This window comes from Vulpes lagopus, chromosome 2 (assembly GCF_018345385.1).
Source record: "Vulpes lagopus strain Blue_001 chromosome 2, ASM1834538v1, whole genome shotgun sequence".
In the NCBI taxonomy this organism is placed as follows: domain Eukaryota; kingdom Metazoa; phylum Chordata; class Mammalia; order Carnivora; family Canidae; genus Vulpes; species Vulpes lagopus.
In genome coordinates this window covers 11,399,364-11,420,185 of record NC_054825.1, presented here as the reverse complement: position 1 = coordinate 11,420,185, position 20,822 = coordinate 11,399,364, and the positions used below count along the sequence as shown (strand labels likewise).

General features: G+C 43.5%; 1 protein-coding gene across 2 annotated transcripts in view; it reads left to right on the top strand.

The window, feature by feature from the left end:
- Positions 1-14,320: 14,320 nt before the first annotated feature.
- INPP5F (inositol polyphosphate-5-phosphatase F) overlaps positions 14,321-20,822 on the top strand; it is an 87,508-nt gene continuing 81,006 nt past the window's right edge. The window contains exon 1 of one of the 2 annotated variants that reach the window (XR_005986067.1): positions 14,321-14,652. Coding sequence is in view for 1 of the 2 variants with exons in the window: in XM_041743980.1 (XP_041599914.1) it covers positions 14,556-14,652 (97 nt within the window). In the remaining variant the exon portion in view is untranslated. The remainder of the gene's footprint in view (positions 14,653-20,822) is intronic. The other variant, XM_041743980.1, reaches the window with a different exon arrangement.

The following is a 20,822-nucleotide window of genomic DNA, read 5'->3' as shown; positions in this document are numbered from 1 at the left end:
CTTTTTTGCCTGGAGAGACATGGCCTTTGGTGGTTTGGGGTATATTTACCCCTGGATAGCAATTCCGTCTTCTTAAAATGACTCTTGTGGGTTGAATTGTATCCTCTCAAAAGGTATATTTAAATCCTGACCCCTGGTACCTGTGAAGATGACCTTATTTGGAAATAGGGTCTCTGTAGATATAACCAAGTTAAGACAAAGTCATACTAGAGGCCTAATCCAATGGCTGGTTCCTTTGTAAGAGGAGGAAAATTTGGACACAGACACACAGGGACAATGGAGGCAGAGAGTGGAGTGATGCATCTTATAAGCCAAGGAATATTGAGGATGGCCAGCAACCCCCAGAAGCTGAAAAAGTCAAGGAGGGATTTCCCCCTAGAGCCTTCAGAGGGAGTGTGGCCTTGTCAACACCTTGATTTTGAACCTCTAGCCTTCACAAGTTGTGAGAGAATAAAGTCCTGTTGCTTTAAGCTACCCAGTGTGTGGTACTTTGGCCCTAAGAAACTAATACCCTGACCAAATGACCACATCATTCAGTCCCCTTTATTATTTTAGTCCATAGAATAGGACTAATTCTTGCTCTCAATAGCTTCAAGATTTCTGATGGAAATTTTAATGTTAATAATAATAATTTTATAGGATTTTCTATGGTATTTTGATGTTAAAACAATATATATTTGGATTGGGGGATGCTTTTAGGATGAAGAGAGACATTCTCTCTATAGGTCCTCTTCTGTGCTGCTCCATCCAGGACTAGAGATCCTGGCAGGAGAACCCAGGCATCATGAAAACCATCTGTAAACGCTGCTTACACTTACCTCCTACTACTTCAGAATAAAAATATATCTTTTAAGTAATTTGAGCTCTAAGGGCTGCTGTGGAAAATCAGAGGGAACATTATTATCTTTCTTTCCCTCCTCTTTTTTTCTTTTAGATTTTATTTATTTATTTATTTACTTATTTATTTGGTGGGGGGAGGAGAGCACAGAGGGAAAAGAAGAGAGAGAAGCAGACTCCCCACTGAGCAGAGAGCCCAATGTGGGATTTGATCCTAGGGCCCCAAGATCATGACCTGAGTTGAAGGCAGACACTTAACAGACTGAGCCACCCAGATGCCCCCTCCTTTTTTTTTTTTTATGGACTTTTCTCAGAACTTGTTCATATCTTTTCCCTAAAAACATCTTCCCTTTGGTACCTGATAATAATTCATATTCTGATGTCACTGTGATTCCTCACCTAGGCAAAGGTGTTATTTTCTCATTCTATCAGGAAGTCAGCTATTTATTTCAATCCATGCATAGATTTGTAGCAGAGAAGGATATTTTGAGGAGTGCCTGGATGGCTCAGTTAGGTAAGCGGCTACCTTCGGCTCAGGTCATGATCCCAGCCAGGGTCCTGCGAGATCAAGGAGGGATCCAGCTGGCATCAGGCTCCCTGCTTGATAGGAAGCCTGCTTCTCCCTCTCCACTGCTTATGCTCTCTCTCTCACACACACACTCTCTCTTAAATAAATAAAATATTTTTTAAAAGATAGAATGAAGGATATTTTGATTGACGATATTCCCTTACTTGTTAGGTTGTAAAGAGGAGTTTAAATTTTTGGTATATTTGTGTGTTTCTTTTTCTATTTTAATTCCAGTATAGTTAACATACAATGTTATATTAGTTGCAGGTGTACAATACAGTGTTTCAACAATTCTACAGATTATGCTTTTTGTTGTTTAATATGTGAAATTGATAAATTTATATAAATCCTGTTGATCTCATATTTTTTTAACCCTCCAAAATCATTTATTTGGAAAAAGGAGTTTTCTAAGTACATTTTAAATCTTTTTTTTTTTAACATCTCTTATGGCTACAGAGAGTCACATAGAGCATGGAATGGACACCAAGCTGATGACCTGAGAAAGGACCCTTTGTTTAATTACATCCTCATTAGTGATAAGCTTGCTGGTCTCATACTTTCTAACTCCAAAAAAGGTTTTGATTTACCTGTTGAAATAGGAATCCTTTGTCCTGGAGGTAGGGATAATTTTTGCATGCTCACTTCACAGCTTCACTGTTAACTCTTTTCTGGAGCATTACTAATGCTCTTTCTCCTCAAGCCCTAAAGAAAAATATGAATAGTTGTTTTGTCTTATTCTTCTGTACACACAACCCGTTGGCTCTAATTGTGTCTCTGAAATTTAGACTTTTTGTTGCCCATTGCTTACCTTTTTTGTGTGTTCTAAGAAGACTCTGTCTCAAATTAGGTCTTAGTTATGATTGAGGATTTTATGATTTCTCTAAAAAACTGTGATTATTCTCAGTCATCTGGCTCACTCAGACACTTGGTGCTATTTTTAGCATGGAGCAAACCTGTTGTTTTCAATTAGATTAATAATGGAACTAAATTTCCTGACTCTGTTTTTTTCCATTTTCTCAGTTAATGAAATATTTGCAATATGTCTCTGAAATGATCATTTTTTAAAAAGATTTTCTTTATTTGAGAGAGCGTGAGAGAAAGAGAGCATGGGTGGGGTGAGGGGCAGAGGGAGAAGCAGACTCCCCATTGAGTGGGAATCCCAGTGAGGGGCTCCACCTGGGGATTGCAGGATCATGACCCGAGCCAAAGGAAGCCGCTCAACCAACTGAGCCACTCAAGTATCCTGAAATGATTATTTTTAAATAGGTATTCTCAATAATACAAGAACTTCACAAAATATATCAATCATAGGTCGATTGTTGTAAGTATCTGGTTTATATATGTCATATATATATATATATACTTAGAGAAAACATTCCACATCTTGGAGGGTGACTGGATGGACCCCCAAGAGTGGCTAGGAGTGATGGGAAGAAGAGTAAGTAAGCTGAAGAGATCTTTGTTATTATGGGCTGAATTATGTCCACCCCACCTCCCACCAATTCTTATTGAATTGCTCAGACTGTCACTATATTTAGAGATAGGGTCTTTAAAGAGGTAATTAAGGTAAAATGAGGTCATATGGGTGGGCTGTAATCCCATATGACTGATGTCCTTATAAGAAGAGGAGATTAGGACACATCTAACACATGGCAGAGAGATAATCATATGAGGACACAGTGAGAAGGCGGCCAATTACAAGCCTTGGAAGAAATCAACCCTGACGATGTGTTGATCTTCGACTTCCAGCCTCCACAAAAAAGAAATTTCTATTGTTTAAGCCACCCAGCCAGTAGCCTTTTCTAATGGGAGGCTGAGTTGCTAATACAGCTGGGTACTGGCCACAGTCCTTTCGTACTCTGGAGCTCACCTCAAAGGGCAGTGGGAAGGCGTGGAGGAGAACAGGTGGCAGAGCCATCAACCTCAAGATCTGCTTGGTACAACTCTGAAAGCTCTAGGTATGTCATCACAGATAGATGGGCTGGCTGAGATGGGACCCTTCTTGAGGGCAAGGAAGGAGTGGCAGTGCAGGTACCAGATAACTTACAGCATATACTCCTGGAACAGAGGGCGTAGTAATCACACTTTAATAATCACACTTTAATAAGTTGGCGGCTGTCTTTCCCTCATGGCTGATGTTTTACCTTAAGAGAAAAATATCTTTACTCTCTAAAAATAGAAGGAAACAATACAATTAATTCATACAGGTTTCTGTTACACGCTTTATGCCTTTTTCTTTTGAAATGACATAAGGAATTGATGTGTTAAAAGGGGCAGGGCAGCCCCGGTGGCCCTGCTGCCTTCAGCCCAGGGTGTGATCCTGGAGACCCAAGATCGAGTCCCACGTCAGGCTCCCTGCATGGAGGGAGCCTGTGTCTCTGTCTCTCTGTCTCTCTCTCTCTGTGTGTCTCATGAATAAATAAAATCTTAAAAAAAAAAAAAAGAAAAGGGGCAATGAGGGGTGCCTGGGTGGCTGGCTCAGTTGATGAAGCATCTGCTTTCAGCTCAGGTCATGATCTCAGGGTCCTGGGATAGAGCCCCACATCAGGCTCCCTGCTCAGCAGAGAGTCTGCTTCTCCCTCTGTCTCTCCCCCTCAATTATGCTCTCTCTCTGAGATAAATGAATAAAATGTAAAAAAAAAAAAGGGGGGGGGGAAGGCAGTGAAAGAGACCTACAAATGTTCCTTTGGCAAATGTACTTAGCTGAATTGTGTCCCACCGAAATTCATGTCCATGAAGAATCTATGAATGCGACCTTATTTGGAAATAAGGCTTTTAGCAGATGTAATTAGTTGTTAAGAGGATGTCATACTGGATTAGAGAGGGATAAAGGCCATGTGACCATGGTGGCAGAGACTGCAGTAACACAGCTGCCAGCCAAGAAGTGCCAAGGATGGCCGGAAGTCACCGGAAACTAGGAAGACACAAGGAAGGATCCTTCCCTACAGCCTTCAGAGACACAGCCCTGCCAACACCCTGATTTTGGACTTCTAACCTTCAGAACTGTGAGGGAATAGATTTCTGTTTTAAACCACCTAGTTTGTGGGAGCTGGTTACAGCAGCCCCAGGAAACTGACAGAAGTGAGCAGGGCAAGGACAAGCACAGTGCGTGACAAATGCTCGATGACTTAGAAGTGTCATAGAGAAGTCACAGACCCAAATAAGAGATTTCAAACCTAAGGTGAGTATTATACAAGAGGCAGTGGCTACACAGACCTCAGAAATGGTCCTCCCCTTCCTTCCAAACATACACCATGGTGAATGGACACTGCTGACTGAAGTTCCACGAGACATCTTGAGGGTATCCGTTGTCTCAAATAAGATAACACATATAAAGATCTTAGAACTAGAGAATGCCTTGAGAACTATAAGGTGATTATCATACCTCCAGTGTAAAGAATCTTCTATATTCTGAAACATCAGAATAGCTGCTTCGGGATGTAAAGTCAGCTTTCAAGAAATCTTTCCCTTCCATGATATGAAGCCCTGGTTTTAATGTGTATAGTATGTTTGTCTTTTTCACCAAAAGGAGTTGTGTGAAGATTGATGAGGTATATATTTGAAGCTGATTGTAAATGAAATCACTCCTAGGTAGGGAATTACCGAGAGGCTAGGTGGTGTGTTGTTTTTTGTTTTTAAAGATTTTATTTATCCGAGAGAGAGAGAGAGAGAGAGAGAGAGAGAGAGAGAAAGGCAGAGACACAGGCAGAGGTGGAAGCAGGCTCCATGCAGGGAGCCCGACGTGGGACTTGATCCTAGGGTCTCAGGATCACATCCTGGGCTGAAGGCAGCACTAAACCGCTGAGCCCCCCGGGTTGCCCTAGGTGGTGTGTGGTGTTGGGAATCACACTGGATTAGAACTTCCAAGGTTGGTTTCCATGAGGCCTGATGTCAGAGATTTGTGCCCAATCCTAGACAAGTTGCCAACTCTTCATTAGGCTAGATGATTGCTAGAGTTCTCTATAATTTCCTGAGTAGGATAGAGGGGGCCACTGGCCCTGTAGTAGGGCCACTCAGTACCTGTGAATGTGACCTGATTTGGAAATAGGGTCTTTGCAGATGTAATTAGTTTAAAGATGTCTGGATGAGATCACCCAACAACGCCCACCCTTATAAAAGCCAGAAAAGGAGAAGATACACAGAGATGCAGGGAAGCAGGCTCTATAAAGATCCATGGGAAGGCAGAGGCAGAGACTAGAGGTACACAGGTACAAGCCAAGGAGTGCCAAAGATCACAGAAGCCACCAGAAAGCAGGAAAGAGGCCTAGACAAGGTTCTCCCTCAGAGCCTCCCACAGGAAGCAATCCTGCTAACACTTTGTGTACTTCCGGTCTCCAGAACTGGGACAAGATAAATCTCTGTTGATTTAAGCCACCAAATTTGTGGAGATTTGTATGACAACCCTAATTAATACAGTTCCCTACAGGGCAGGAGGGCCCTGCTCCCATTCCTTGCCTCATGGAGCTTCTGGTGACAGCCAGCATTCTTTGGCTTGTGCACATCTCACTTCCATCTTCAAGTGCCTCTGTTCTGTCTTCATGTCACCTTCTCTTTTGTGGGTGCAAAATCTCCCTCAGCCTTTTTTCTTGCTCCTTAAATTGACATATTTGACATATGTGACTAATATATGACATAATGACTAATAACATAGTTTTAGGCGTACAATATGAGTTGATGTATGTAGGGACATATATGTATGATATATGTGATCACCACAATAGTTGAGCTAACATTCATCACCATATATGGTTATAATTTTTTTTCCTTATGAGAACTTTTTTTTTTAATGTAGGCTCCACGCCCAGCATGGAGCCTGATGAGGGTTTGAACTCATGACCCTGATACCAAGACCTGAGCTGAGTCAGATGCTTAGCCAAGTGAGTCACCCAGGTGCCCCTGTGATGAGAACTTTTAAGATCTGCTTCAGCCTCCTTATTAGGCTACATGTGATTGCATTTAGATCCCACCCAATTAATCCAGGATAATACCCTTAATCACATCTCAAGGTCCTTATCATATTGGCAAAGTTACTTTTTCCCTATAAGGCAACATTTACAGGTTCCAGACACCTTCGAGGTCTAATTCAGCTAGCTCCGGTGGGGGTTGGGGTAGGGGTAGGGTTTCAACTGTGCTTTTAGTGAAATGTCCAGTAAGCAGTCAGGAGGGCTGGAAGCTTTGCCTTCATCTGACTTAGTCTTTTCCTCCTGCCGCTGAGGGTGGGGTAGGGTGAAGTTTAGGCCTTCAGAGAATATAGAATGGATACTACCTGTGTCCTCAGTTCTCCCCCCCCCCCTTTTTTTTTTTGAGTGTCTGCCTTCTGCCTTTATTCAAACCTACTCCCATTCTGATGTCTCCCAGCCCCTGTTTTGAAAATTCCAACCCTGGGGTGCCTGGGTGGTTCAGTTGGTTAAACATCTACCTTTGGCTCAGGTCATTATCTCAGGGTCCTGAGATGGAGCCCAGCACTGGGCTCCACACTCCCTGGGGAGTCTGCTTCTCCCTCCCCCTCTGCCCCCCACCCTGCTTAAGTGCACTTTCCCTCTTCTCTCCCAAATAAATAAAATAAATCTTTAAAAAAATGGAAATTCCAATCCTTCCAACAGGTTAGGACCTATCCCTTCCTGTCTTTCCAAGTATTTATCACTCTGGCCATCAGCCTGATGTTCCTTTCTTGGTTCTGGAGTGTGTGTGTGTGTGTGTGTGTGTGTGTGTTTTGGAGGTTAGGGAGTGAACTTGGGTCCCATGAATTAGGAGGTGACTGGTGTACTTCTAGGGAGTTCCTTGACCAGGAAAGGGTGTGACCAGGTTCCTTCTGAATCACTTAAGGGCAAGTATACCCTGCCCCAGGAGTGTTTCATTTCTTCCAGAGACAGCTTAGTCTGGTATCACATGATGAAAACACTTTCTTCCTATTAATAGTGCTTTTGAATCCTCTCCTGGAAAATCTATAAGCCTAGCATTAGCGAATCAAAGAATTCTTCCTAGCTCCATTTTCACCAGAAGGGTTCCACATTAACTGGGAATAGCTCTGAGTCATTTGGGATGAATGGTGCTATTCTTGAACACGCCGTTTCCGATCTCCAGATTTATCTCTTGATAGAAGTGAGTGTGTGGGTGTGTGTGTACATGTGTTCCCCCAGCTATGTGATTGTTAGTGGATTAGAGAATTGGAGGTAGCAGAAAGTATATCTGAGTTTAGAAAGGGGGAGAGGCTAAAATGATGCCAGAGAATGATCTGAAGAGGGAAGGATGAATCAAGAGAAGAGGCACCAAATTCTTCTGGAATGTAGAAGCACAGGATGTTCTTTATGCTAGTGTTGGGAGCAAGGTCTGTGGTGCCTAATGCTTTTTAAAATATGTAGGGTTCTCTTTAGAAGGGAAGACACAGATTGAGTACAGAATTTGGTACAGGGCTTTGGATGAAATCCAAAAGTCCTGAAGCTTATATGTCATTAGCCTCAGGGTGAATCCTCTGTCTCTAATTTGAATCAAGGTCAACATCCACCTTGTAGTTATATGACTAATATCAATCACTATTTCCCAATGATGTGATTTGAGCTAAAAGCATCTGAATTGTGTATATGTTAGCATTTATTCTTAAAAAATTTTAATATTTTAATTTCTATACCCAACATGGGGCTTGAACTCACAACCCTGAGATTAAGAGTTGCATGCTCTACCAACTAGTCTGCCAGGCACCCCTATTTTTTAATATAAACACAATATATATGTTATATAGGTTTATACATAACAGGTTAAGAATCTGTGAAATAATCTGAAATCTAGTGGGGGGCACTTTATACATAAAGTAGATATTTACAAAATTATAAAATGACATTTCTGTAACACTTTGTAGCTCAGAGCACCCTTTCAAAGACTTTACTTCATTGAATCCTGCTGAGAAACTTGTAAAGAAAATTTTATATTTTCTCCGCATTTTACATGAAGGAAGCCAGTCTTGAAGACAACTTGGAGATCTGCCGGCTTTGGTGAACAGAGGACGTAGCCAGACCAGAGCTCCCCACTTGTCAGAGCTGATAGGGTCACATGCAACCGGTGAATACCCAACCTGGAGCAAGGTGCTTGGCTGGCAGGGGGGTATAGGCCGGTGAGAACCAGAAGAGAGAGTCTATCAGAACTGCCTGAGTCACACTGCTGTTTCCTACCTCTCTCCATCCCCCTCGCATTTCTCAGCTCCAAGCTCCACCCACAGGCAGGACTGTAAGCAATGTGCTTCGTAGTTAGAGCCAGCAGGAAAAAAGGGGCTGGTGGTGCATTGGAGAGTGCCTTCAGACTCGGAGCTTGTCTATCTCTGCAGGTGGACACCCATTCCTGAAGCTTGCTGCCCTCCTCACAAACTCTCCAGTTCTCATTGTGAACTCACAAGGTGAGAAAAGTCCAGATCCTGGTCTGTGGACTTTGAATGTAAGCCCTGCCCCAGCCCCAAATCGTTTACAGGGCACATTTTTTCCCCCATTCAAAATGAAAATAATTATACTGAATCCCAAGGGAGTAACAGGCTCCTGCTGCAGTGATGGGGCAGCGTGGTTAATGCCTGAGTGCTCCCAGCCTGCCCTCCCCCACCTCTGCCCTACAGCTGGAGAGATTCTGGCTTCTTTCTTTCTCCCTTCTTCAAAGGGAAAGTCTTGAGTGGTCAGATTTCACAGCAAAGAGCTGAAAAAGAGGAAGGATCCTGGAGAGGAAAGGGACAGGAGTATCTGTGCTCTATGAGGACAATGATAAGAAGAAAAGTAAGATTTAAAAAAACTTAGAGGCTTTATAGTAGTTGAGAAATATACACAGAGGACTTGTATTTCTTTATTATTTTTTTAATTGTATGGAATGGATTCAGTGCTGCCCTGGACTGGGCCCCTTGGGCTAGCTCTTTATAAGCATCACACCTACAACTTAGAATCTTGATTAACAGCTATGGGAGAAACCGGGAGAAATGATGCACACTGCTTATGGGCAACTTAAGTGTTAGGATCTTGCTATATTTGAGATCAGCTGCAACGTAACTAATCCGAAAGTAGAAGATGACCAAATTTTGAAATGTGTTTGCCACATCTGCAGCTGGTCTCTGGTTACTCATCATGGGCCTCATTAAAAACATCATCTTAGAGACTGTGAATCCCATTCTACTCTTGACTCCCCCAGCTGTGTACCCCACCCCCTTGTCCATCCTGTCCACTCTTCCCCACAATACACACCTTCTCTGCTTCCTCAGGCTCACTGAAGAATTGCTGGAAAATCGATGGAAGAGGACTGAGCAGTAGTAGGAAAACTGAAACCCTGTATTTCCTTGTTGCTAGGTCCTACCCTTATGAGATGGTGAAACACTGAGATATTCTTTTTCTTGGACCAGGAGAAGAAACAGTGGACTTAAAATCTCCTAGGCAGTCGTTCCAAGGACATACCAAATTTCTGCAGGAGCAAGTCCCCTCCGATATTTTCTGCTGCAATGAAAAACATTCTTTTAAAAAAAATCTCTAACATGATTATCTAACAGAAAACATTTTTGACAATTGTTATTGATTTATGATGGTACCAACCCCGATAGGCCATCCACCTGAGAGTTATAGTTGGCAGAGAGGAAGAACAAGCCACAGTTACTGCTGTGGTTTAGCAAATGTGCTTAAGATAAAACTCTGTTCCCTTATGCTCCATTTAAAAAAGTATACAATGCAGAGAAAATGGCTAATATACTTAAGCATATCTTGCTTCGACAGCATTTAAGAGGTTAGGAAAGCTCAAAAGTACTAAGCAGCATATGAAAAATAAAAAGACCCATGCCTTGGATTCCTGGCTTGTCAAAACAAAGGTTCTAGACTCTTAGGCAGTAAATTACCTAAAAATGTTTGTGTGTGGTGGAAGAATGAGTTTTGCACACACAGATTTAACTAGTTTTTTTTTTAATAAAGCATTAAAAACACGTGGTTAAAAAACCAAACTGTATAGGAATATAAAGCAAAAAAGTTTCTGCCCTCCTTGTATTTCTGATCCACCCTCCTCCATTCCACTGGGGTAACCATACTTCTTTGTAGGTTATTTCAGAAATGTTTTGGGCCTATAAGAACATCTTTCTCTCTCATTCTCCCCTTTTGAAAACCCTCATGGCATACTTTAAAATACTACTCTGCCCATTTGGACATTTTCTATTTAACAGTATATCTTGGACTTTCTTTTTTTTTTTTTCAAATTAGCTTTTTTTTAGAACTAATTTCTTAACTATTTTTTTTAATTGAAAAGCAAATGCGTCACAGAAAGGAAGTGAGAGACAGCTGGCTTTAGATAAATATGAAATCATCCCTGTAAGGGCTAATTACCTTCCCTCTGGAAGGAGATTAGATGCAGACAGATTAGATTCATTTTTTTCTCTCTCAAATACACACGAAAGACTTATTATAGCTGGTTAAACAATGACTTGGGTGGATAATTTTATTGGGCCAGATAATGAAATACCAAGTACTTTTTAATCCCCAAAATATAGAGATGAAGGAGATGGTCTCCTCCAGTGAGCAAAGTAACCTTTTTCTTTAGACCAACATGACAGTCTGAGAAGCTTTCTCCCTTTTGCCTCCGTGGTGCTTCTCAAACAATTTTATAGATGTCAAAGTGCTCCAAAATGGTTATAATTTCCAATAGTCCCTAGTGAAGTTATGGGAGGATGTAGCACAAGTTTACTGGCAGACAAATCCAGGAGAAATTGGCTGAGGGTTGGTAAAATGTAAACACTTGGCTCATGATCGTCTTGAGCCTCTAACCACCTCCACTGCTGACCAAAGAATGAGCAGCCTCAGGGCAGGCAGACTATGAATTTTTAAAAATTCTTCCTTTGGGAGATTTCTCCTACACAAACGAGACTGAAGAAAGTTCTCATCAACAAGCAACATACAAGACTGTGGACAAGTAGACAGGAAATGATGTCAAAAAAGTCAAATTTCGGGCAGACCGCGTGGCTCAGTGGCTTAGCGCCGCCTTCAGCCCAGTGCGTGATCCTGGAGGCCCGGAATCAAGTCCCGCATCAGGCTCCCTATATGGAGCCTGCTTCTCCCTCTGCCTGTGTCTCTGCCTCTCTCTCTCTCTCTCTCTGTCTCTCATGAATAAATAAAATCTTAAAAAAAAAAAAAAGTCAAATTTCACCAGAGGACACCAAGATCCAATCAGAACCCAAGAATCTCAGAGACAAATAATAAACTTGACACCGAAGGCCAAATCAATAATCAGAGTTGAGTCATTTACCATCATTATTTGCGTAGGTTTAACTATGTGGACACATTTCCTCACATTCATTGATTTCAGGGCTGGAAGAACCCTTAGTGACCAACTCTTTTAATAAATATAGAAATGGGCTAAAAAAAGATTTAGTGACTTGACTGAGATCACACAGAGCTGGCTACTACAACCTAACACCCCCATGAATACACTTAAATGGGTATAAGAATGCCATACATGTAAAAAAAAAAAGATATGTAATATGCATGACGGCCATTCCTGTTTAAAAAGCAGAAACAGCATCACATGGACTTTCCGGTACAATCTGGGTGACACCATTCAAGGGCAGGAGGGCCTTGAATTAGGAAGCTGGAAGAGAGTGATGGAGACTCACCTGTAGTCACAGGCCAGAGATGGGGAGGCTGGCCAGGGACCGGAGAAGCTGCAGGGTCTGAGGTTCAAGAAGTCTATAGTAGGGAGATCCCTGGGTGGCTCAGCCGTTTAGCGCCTGCCTTCAGCCCAGGGCATGATCCTAGAGTCCCAGGATGGAGCTGCTTCTCTCTGTGTCTCTCATGAATAAATAAAATCTTAAAAAAAAAAAGCCTATAGCAGGAGCAAGGCAAGGTAGCTGTGGCAGGAGGCTGGGGACCTAATATCTGCCAAGGACAGAGTATTTCCTCTTTTCACTCATTCTGACCAGCAAGGCATGCACTTAGGAGAGAAAGAAAGTCAGATTCCAGAAGCAACTTTTCTTCAGGTTTTCTCTCTCCTAAAGATTCTGCTTGTTAACTCCAGATTTATAGGTAACCACTCCCCTGCAATGGTATTAGTTAATGACTGACTGCTGTTTTCTGCTTACAGCAGAAAATTAGGCAGATTTTTCCAATTAATTTCATTTTTAAAAGTGTTGCTTAGCCCTGGCTGCATATTACAATCCTATGGGTAGCTTAGAAAAAAAGGCTGATGTCAGAGCCTACCCCACTTAGATTCTAATTTCATTCGTCTGAGGTCCTAACATCCGTGTGTTTGAAAAACTCCCCAGGCGATTCTAATAATAAGTAGCTAGGGTTGGCATCATTGATTTAAAACATCAGGACAAGTTTCAGTCGACTAGCCAATTGTTTGCAAACAATTACAATAGCATTGTTTTCTTCACATCTGGCAATGTGATTTATTTAAAAAAAAAACGAAATAATTTGTAGAACATACAGTCATCATAGGACTTCCTTATTACCTATTCATTTTTGCTAAGTCAACAGATGGCTGAATTCAACAGTAAATCTGAATCTGTTGGTTCCACTGAATCCCATCTCCATTATCTTCTGTGTCCAAGTCACATCACAAAGATTTGATATAATCACTCCTCTTGATCTTTACGTTGAAGATGTCTGGGCAGTCCAGGAGGCTTGGTACTTATCAGAGGTTCCCGGACAGTTTGTCATTATGGGTCTTTCTGTGCTATGCAAATTCAGCAGAGAACTCAATGTGGGCTGGCATAGTTATGTGGAATTCCTTGTTGCTTTGGGGCTCTCACTTTTATCTAAGCAGAAAGTTAAAACTATTGCCTTCCTATTCTTGTCTCCTACCTCATTTTTTTTTTCTTCCCTTCTAAAACATTCCAGAATGCAGGAGACAGGAGTAGCAAAGACTCACGGATTTATAAAACAGAGTGTAAAAGCCATTTAGTTCAGCCACCATCTGAAACCAAGAGGCCTCCCCAAGATCATGCACTAGACCATATCTGGAGATGGACGTGGAACTGGGGACCTGACCCCCAAGCCTCATTTGGTTTAACATACTACCTGGTCTTTCAAAATAGCTCAAAGATATTCACGGTGGGGGGCGAAGGACACTTCCTCCTTCCACAAGAGGCTTTCCAGCCATCTTCTCCTTGTCAAAACTAGATCCCTTCCAATCAAGGGCTGGCTTATGTTTTGACGTCTTCTCGGACCCATCTTGCTTAATTTGGGACAGGATAACTTCAGAACTTTGCTCCCTTCTTCCTAATTAGAGCCCCATGCTAATACTTGTGTGTTTTCTATTGTTACAATACTCCGGGTTGATGTGTATTTATTGAATGCCTGCTGTTGTCAAACGTCACAAGGTTCTCAATAAGAGTGAATATCGAAAGAGAGGACGGCCCAGCTCTGCAGAGCCTGGCTGGGGAAGGACCCCAGTAAGTGCGCTTGGGTTGCACTTGCCGGCTCTCCGGGTCTGGGTCCCTGCGCGCAGCTCAGGCCCAGGGAGCGGGGGTTCAGGCTGCATGATGTACGGAGTCAGCCGGGCTTTCCTTAGGGCTGGTGAAAGGAGCCAATAACTTGCCGGCACGGGAGGGAAGAGCCCACGAGTGGGCTTCTGCTGTAGAGACTACACGGCGGGAGGGCGGCCGGCCCCTGACTCAGCCGAGCCCGAGGTCCCGCGGCGGTCGCTTCTGGAGGGAAGTGGGGCTCGCCAGGGGCGGGGCCTGGGAAGGGCGGGAGGAGGGGTGCGGGAGGAGGAAGCCGGAGGAGCTGGAGGAGAGGGCGGCGCGAAAGGGCAGGAGGGAGAGCGGAAAGGAGAAAGCTGCGCGCGGAGGAGACGGGGAGGGGGAGGAGCCTGGGAGAAGCCGCGGGCGGGGCCAGAGGAGGGGGCGGGGCCAGGGGAGGGGCGGAGCCGGGGAGGGGCGGAGCCGGGAGGGGCGGAGCCGGGGAGGGGCGGAGCCGGGGGAGAGGCCTCCCAGGCCGCCGCCGCCGCGGGTGCGCGTTGTCCTCCCGCGGGCCTGGCCGCCGGGGCGCTCCCTCAGTCGCTCTTCCTCGAGGCGCGGGCTCCGGCGGCCCCGGCCGACTAGGACGCCCCGCGCGCCCCCCGCGCCCCCCGCGGGCCGCCGGGGCCGGGGCCGCAGGGTCGCCGCTGCGCTCGGCCGCCGCCGCCGCCTCCCTCGGCGCCCGGGGCCGGCATGGAGCTCTTCCAAGCCAAGGACCACTACATCCTGCAGCAGGGCGAGCGCGCGCTGTGGTGCAGCCGCCGCGACGGCGGCCTCCAGCTCCGACCGGGTGAGGTGGCGGCGCGGGCTGGCCCTGGGCCCGGGGCGGGGGGCGCGGAGGGGGCGCGGCCGCCCCTCGGCGCGGGCAGCAGGGCGGGCGCCGCCTGCGGCCCAGGCGCGCGGGGCGGGGCGGGGCGGGCGCGAGCCGGGGCGCTCGAGCTGTCAGGATTTCCTGAGGAGGGAGCGCCCGCCTCGCCTGTGCCCCTCCGCGGGGGACAAAGGGCCGGCGACCCTCGTCCCTCCCGAGCGCGCCTCCGCGTCGGGGTCCGCTCTGCTGCCCGGGGGCGAGGACCGGAGCGGAGCCGCGGGTCGGAAAGTTCGGGCGAGGGGCGCCTGGCCTTCACGGGGGCGCCTCCGGCATGTCCTTCCTGACAAGTTCTGGGTTCGAATCCGGTCCCGACCTGGGGCCGGAAGCGATCGTGCGGGTTCAGTGGGGCGTCCTGCGGGAGGCTCACTCCCTGTTGACATCTCTGTGTTTCTGGTCCCTTCTTGTTGAAGGTGTGACTTCGTTCTGGTCACCTGCTGGGCGCCCGATTCAAAGCGCCTTCTCTTTGATTTTAGTATTACAACCGGCCTGCGTTGTAATGTTAAACTTTTAATACTTTTAATAATGTTAAATGTTAAACTTTTAATAATATGACTCAGTGTTGTGCCATACAGGATGCATCGTGGGGCCATGTTTGGGTGAGCTGTTAGGAGACGCCTGAGTCGGCAACGGTCAGTTTGCTTTAGGAAAACTAGTTGACAGCAGTCAGACGAGCGGTCCTGACCTCACAGAGCTGACGGGGGTCCCGGGGGCGGTTGCCCTCAGCCGGGGACTCGGTAGCACCTCCCGGTTTGAGGTTGCCTGTTCCTTTTCCGAATCACCTCAGAGAGCTTTCACTTGAGAAGTGTGAGAGGATACAGTTCTTTATTATTTTTTTTATAAAGAGTACTCTTTTTTTTTCCAAAGATTTTATTTATTTATTCATGAAGGATAGAATTCTTAAATACCCAGAACGTTTAAAACTTCTTTGTGACTCTTGTGTGTGATACAGACAAGGATTACACGGTATAGGATTGAAAAGCAGGGAAAGTCCCAAATGAGCATTTCAGTATCACAGCTGTTACAGTTTATAAGATTTCCGATATAGAATTTTCCCCCTTAATATATTAGTGCCACATCCCCACACAACCTTACAGAGCAGGTGGTGGTATCCTCTTTTTCAGGTGAGAAGACAGGTTTGAAACTTGAGTAACTTGCTGAGCTCACAGAGGCCTCCCCCCCCCCCCACACACACACACTCTGGCAGGTTCCATTGCTTTTCTTTCTTTTTAAAAGATTTTTATTTATTCATGAGAGACACACACAGAGAGAGAGGCAGAGACACAGGCGGAGGGAGAAGCAGGCTCCATGCAGAGCCCAGTGTGGGACTCCAGGATCACGCCCTGGGCTGAAGGCGGCGCTAAACCGCCGAGCCACCTGGGCTGCCCTCCGCTGCTTTTCTGTGAAGACCTGCTAGTTTGATTTGTGCGAGCAGTGAAGGAGAACTTATTTTTTCCTAGGCTCTGGGTGTATTTTTCTTGCCATTGCATTTTATTTCCTCTATTCAGAATGGAAGAGAAGTGACTGCACCCAGATAAAGTTCCTGATGATCTTGGGACAGAAGTTGTTGTAGATAGGTTGATTTTGGCATTTTCCAGTCATTCTGTTCTCTGTTTTTCCTGATTTGACCATTTGCCTGGCGCGCACACACACACACACACCCACACACACCCACTCCCAGGTTGGGGTAAGACTTCAAATGCTCCTTGAAGAAAGGTAGATTGTGAAATTCTTCGGCTGTCAAAGAGCCAAACCTTTAGATTCTTAGGGCTGGACTATAACAGCTGGATGGAACTTGAGATTATCTCCAGTTTGTCCGACAGAACACTTTTCTGTGCCTCACTTCCTCTTCTATAAAATGAGGGTTGGGCTTTTGAGTCCTTGTACATCACAAAAATGTTTTTAAAACAATACCGATTTGTTCAGTGTAGATTTTGGACAAGAATTAATATGTTCTGTAAAGAAACAGGAGGTCTCCAGGTGGTCACCTGTGAATTTGGGCAGTTGATTGAGACGTATATAAATAGGGTAGACTTGATTATTTCCATTTCTTGGGCTGGTCTCTGGTTTCTCTTAGCCTCCAAGATTGACAGAGGTGAACCAAGCTAGTGGAATCACATGCAGTGAGGTAAGGACAAGAGTCTTCTGAAAAGGAGGGGTTTTAAGTGAATTATTTGTCATTTTCTTTGGTTTGTGTCTTATACCAGGAGCTCTCCAGTCCTAATGGTTGCTTGGGGATAAATTAACTCCCCTCAAGTGAAGTAAATCAACCTTTCTTGGCTGCTGGCTAGCAGCTTTCAATGAAGGCTACTGAAACCCATACTTCTGAGCTAAAGAAGCTCAGATGAGTCACAGGCTTAAGCCTTTAAGGAATATTCACAGGGTAACCTGGGCTTAGATTTTGGATTAAGCCATGTGAGTTGTATTACTGTTTATATATCCAAAGTCCATATCAGAAGGTAAATTAAAATTTTTTTCTGAATAAAATGGCTGTAGTCTTTGCAATTAAGTTTATATCACTTCTGAGGATACAGCAGACCACAGAGAGATGTAGACCAAAAATCCAGAGGAGGGAAGAGGCCATTTTGTTTCTGAAGTAACAGCCTGTTTTGATCTTTAGATGTTCAAGTGTAGCCAGTGAGTAAAGAATCCCATGCACTAAACTTTACTGAATAGTTTTTTCTATCCGGTACTCAAGATCCTGTCTATAGAGTGGCTATTAATAATGGTATTTTAATTGGATAAGTGCTTTTCAGATCTTTTTCTATAGAATCATTTAATATGTCTTCATTTTATTGGATCTCTTCCCTCTGCTTTTATGGACAGTTTTGCTATTGTTTGTAATGACAGCATTTGAAATCTCATTGCTTCCTCTTGGCTATTTAACTGAATAGATTACTGACCAAGTCCTTTTCTTTTCCAAAGGGCAGTATTATAAAACCAGAAAAGCCTGTGGGCATTGTGGTTTTTGTTTGTGGCTATTGAACTAACTGAAACAGGACTTTTCTTTTTCCTAGAGACATCCGAAGAATCAGTATGGATATTTGAAGTTTAAAAGCACCATTGCCTTAGCCTGGAATGTTTATCAGTCCCTTTTCCTGCCAAATTTATTCTGGACCCAGCTCAGATACTGCCCCCATCTGGTGCTCACCCTGGCCCACGTCCCAAATAATTCTGGGGCAGAATTGTTGGTCACCTTAATCGTATTTCCAGGTGCTTTATATACTTAGTGCACACTTCCATTACAGCCCATACTGCATCATATAGTAATTTGCTTGCTTCTTCCCTAGTGGACAGTACATTTCCCAGAGCAAGGACCATATTTACTCATCTTGGTATCTGGCTTTAGAGTGGTTAGGATGAAGAAGGCCTTTTTGGTTGAGCTCACTCAAGTCCACGTTTTTTCTTCTCAGTCCTATGATTGTCATAAAAATAGGATGTTGGGCTATGCTTAATTTTAATTGTAGGCCCTGTTTTAGAATATCTTCTAATTGGGACAGAAAATCTCTGTCCACTTGGGTGAGGAAGTAAATATAAGTAAATATAAGTCACTTGGGTAACTTTCCACTTGTGTTTTCTGATAGAGCATCACCTTTTTTTTCTTTCTTTTTCTGTGTGGAAATCTTTGTGGTAGTAATCCTTATTTTCTTCTTTAACATTGTTTAAATATTTTCAGTTTTTTTCTTCCAGCTCAACACTTGAGTACTGTTACTTTTTCTGCTCTTTCCACTTTCTTAAGGTTAGTGAGGAGTCTGCATTCATAGCAGACTGCTTTTTGGTGGATGCTTATGTCTTTTGCAGGGTAATGACTACCAGAGATTGTTTTATTTTCTACCGGGAAAATAAAGCTCTGTGTGAATATTTGATAATCTCCTGAAAGTGATGTTTTATTATCTGAGAATAAGGATTATAATTTAAAGACTTAAGGAGGAATATAATGTAGTCTACTAATGGGGAAGGGTGGTAGGGTCTTATCTCTTTAGTCTTAAAATTGCTCCTACTAGTCCTTGTGGCTTTGTCTGATATGATGGTGTTATGTAATTTCCTGCTGAGTATTGCTTCATTCTATTCTGAGACTGAGTGACCATAAAAAGATGGCAAAGCATCTGTCATATATATAACATTCATAAGCATGTAAACTATATTTATGGATATGATACTCTGAACGATGAATACCAGAGAACATTTTTTTGGAGGGGATAGTAGCTCTGTTAGAATTCACAGAAACCTTAAAAAGTGTTCCTGTTCTTCCTAGAGTTATTTTTTGATGAAAATTATTTTTAGTATGTCATATGAAGTTAACTTTTTTCAAATGAGAAATTATCGTTATAGAGTTGAAATCCACATGGAACAGTTATCTCTTTTCAGGAATTGCATTTTATGAAACTAGATTCCATTTATTTAGAGATTGTTAGTGTCATTGGTATTTACTTTGGAAAAAAATTATTTTGAACTTGATCTTTTTAAAAACTCATGTTTACTAAAAATTCACAAATTACCAAAATGTCACCAGGCGTTTGTATTTAAAAATTGATTATTGGGGCACCTGGGTGGTTCAGTTGATTGAGGGACTGATTCTTGATTTTGACTCAGGTCATGATCTTGGGGTTGTGGGATGAAGCTCTACACTCAGTGTGGAGTCGGCTTGTACCTCTCCCTTTGCCTCCCTCCTCTGGTGTGCGTGCTCTTTCTCTCTCACTCTCTCTCTCATAAAAATTTTTTTAAAAAGTTGATTATTAAATCTATTGTAAAAATCTTTTTAAGTCATTTTGTCGAATAACTAGGGTTTTTAAAAAATATATTTTATTTATTTATTCATGAGAGACACAGACTGAGAGAGAGAGAGGCAGAGACACAGGCAGAGGGAGAAGCAGGCTCCATGCAGGGAGCCGGATGCGGGACTTGATCCCGGGACTCCAGGATCATGCCCTGGGCCGAAGGCAGGCGCCAAACTGCTGAGCCACCCAGGGATCCCCGGATAACTAGGTTTTGCTGTGATGTCTTTAGTCCTCAGTTTCTTTTAAATGGCTTATCAGTTTTATACCCTAAATCATTTTTCTCCCATATTTTATATTTCTAACAGACTAGCAGTTAGATTGATTGTACACATTTATTTTTATGAACAATTGATGCATGCAAGGTAGAAAAGACCGTTTTCTAAAGTAACCCCTCCCCTTATTTAGCTTAAAAAAAGTCTAAGGTGATTGATGACATTTTCAATCAAGTGGTACAGATTTTGGGAAGTTTTTGTACATATTTTGTTGTCTACATTGTCAACTGAGATTAATAGTAGTAATAGCAACAGCTTTTATGTATAGAACATATTTCTCAATCAGAAACTGCTCTAAGCCCTTGGTATGTACTGTTTCCTTTCATCCCCACAATAAACATCAGGAAGAGGTTTTTATTATTATCCTCACTTTATAGGTGAGGCAGCGCAGGCACACAGAATAACTTTTCCAGCTTCACAACAAAGTAAGAGAATCTAACCAGCTTCTAACCCAGTATATGACTCCAAAGCCAAATTTTCCTCAATATTGACAAAAATGTTTTATAAACCTTTCTACCTTCTTGACCACAGGATTTATATTTTTATGGGTAATATCTGAAATGCATCTTTAGCTATCATAATGGCTATAGGTTAGCTTATGGAGAGAATAAAAAAGTCTTAAATGTCAAAGCATCATATTGAGAAAGGATCTATATAGAACAAAAGGCTGATAATGGGACTAATGGTTGGTTCTATGACCCTACCTACCCCCTGTCCTGACTCCTTGTTGCAAACAAGTTTATGTAGTTACAGGGAATGTTGTTATATAATAGATCGCCTAGTGGTTTTTCCACATTATGGTCAGTTTATCAGATTACTCTTCTTAAGTTTTTAGAACATCTGCAGTTTGGGAAGGGAATAGATATAGGGTAGATCTTGGAGCAGAAACATTGATATGTATTGGCTGGGAACTAGTTCAGCCAGTGATGAGCAACCTGATGCCTTTTCCAGTCTACCTTCAAGAGTCCTAGATCCAGTTTCACCGCATCCTTTCAGAGCACATAAAGCAGAGGGAGTGGAGGAGAGAAGGTCTTCAGGACAACCA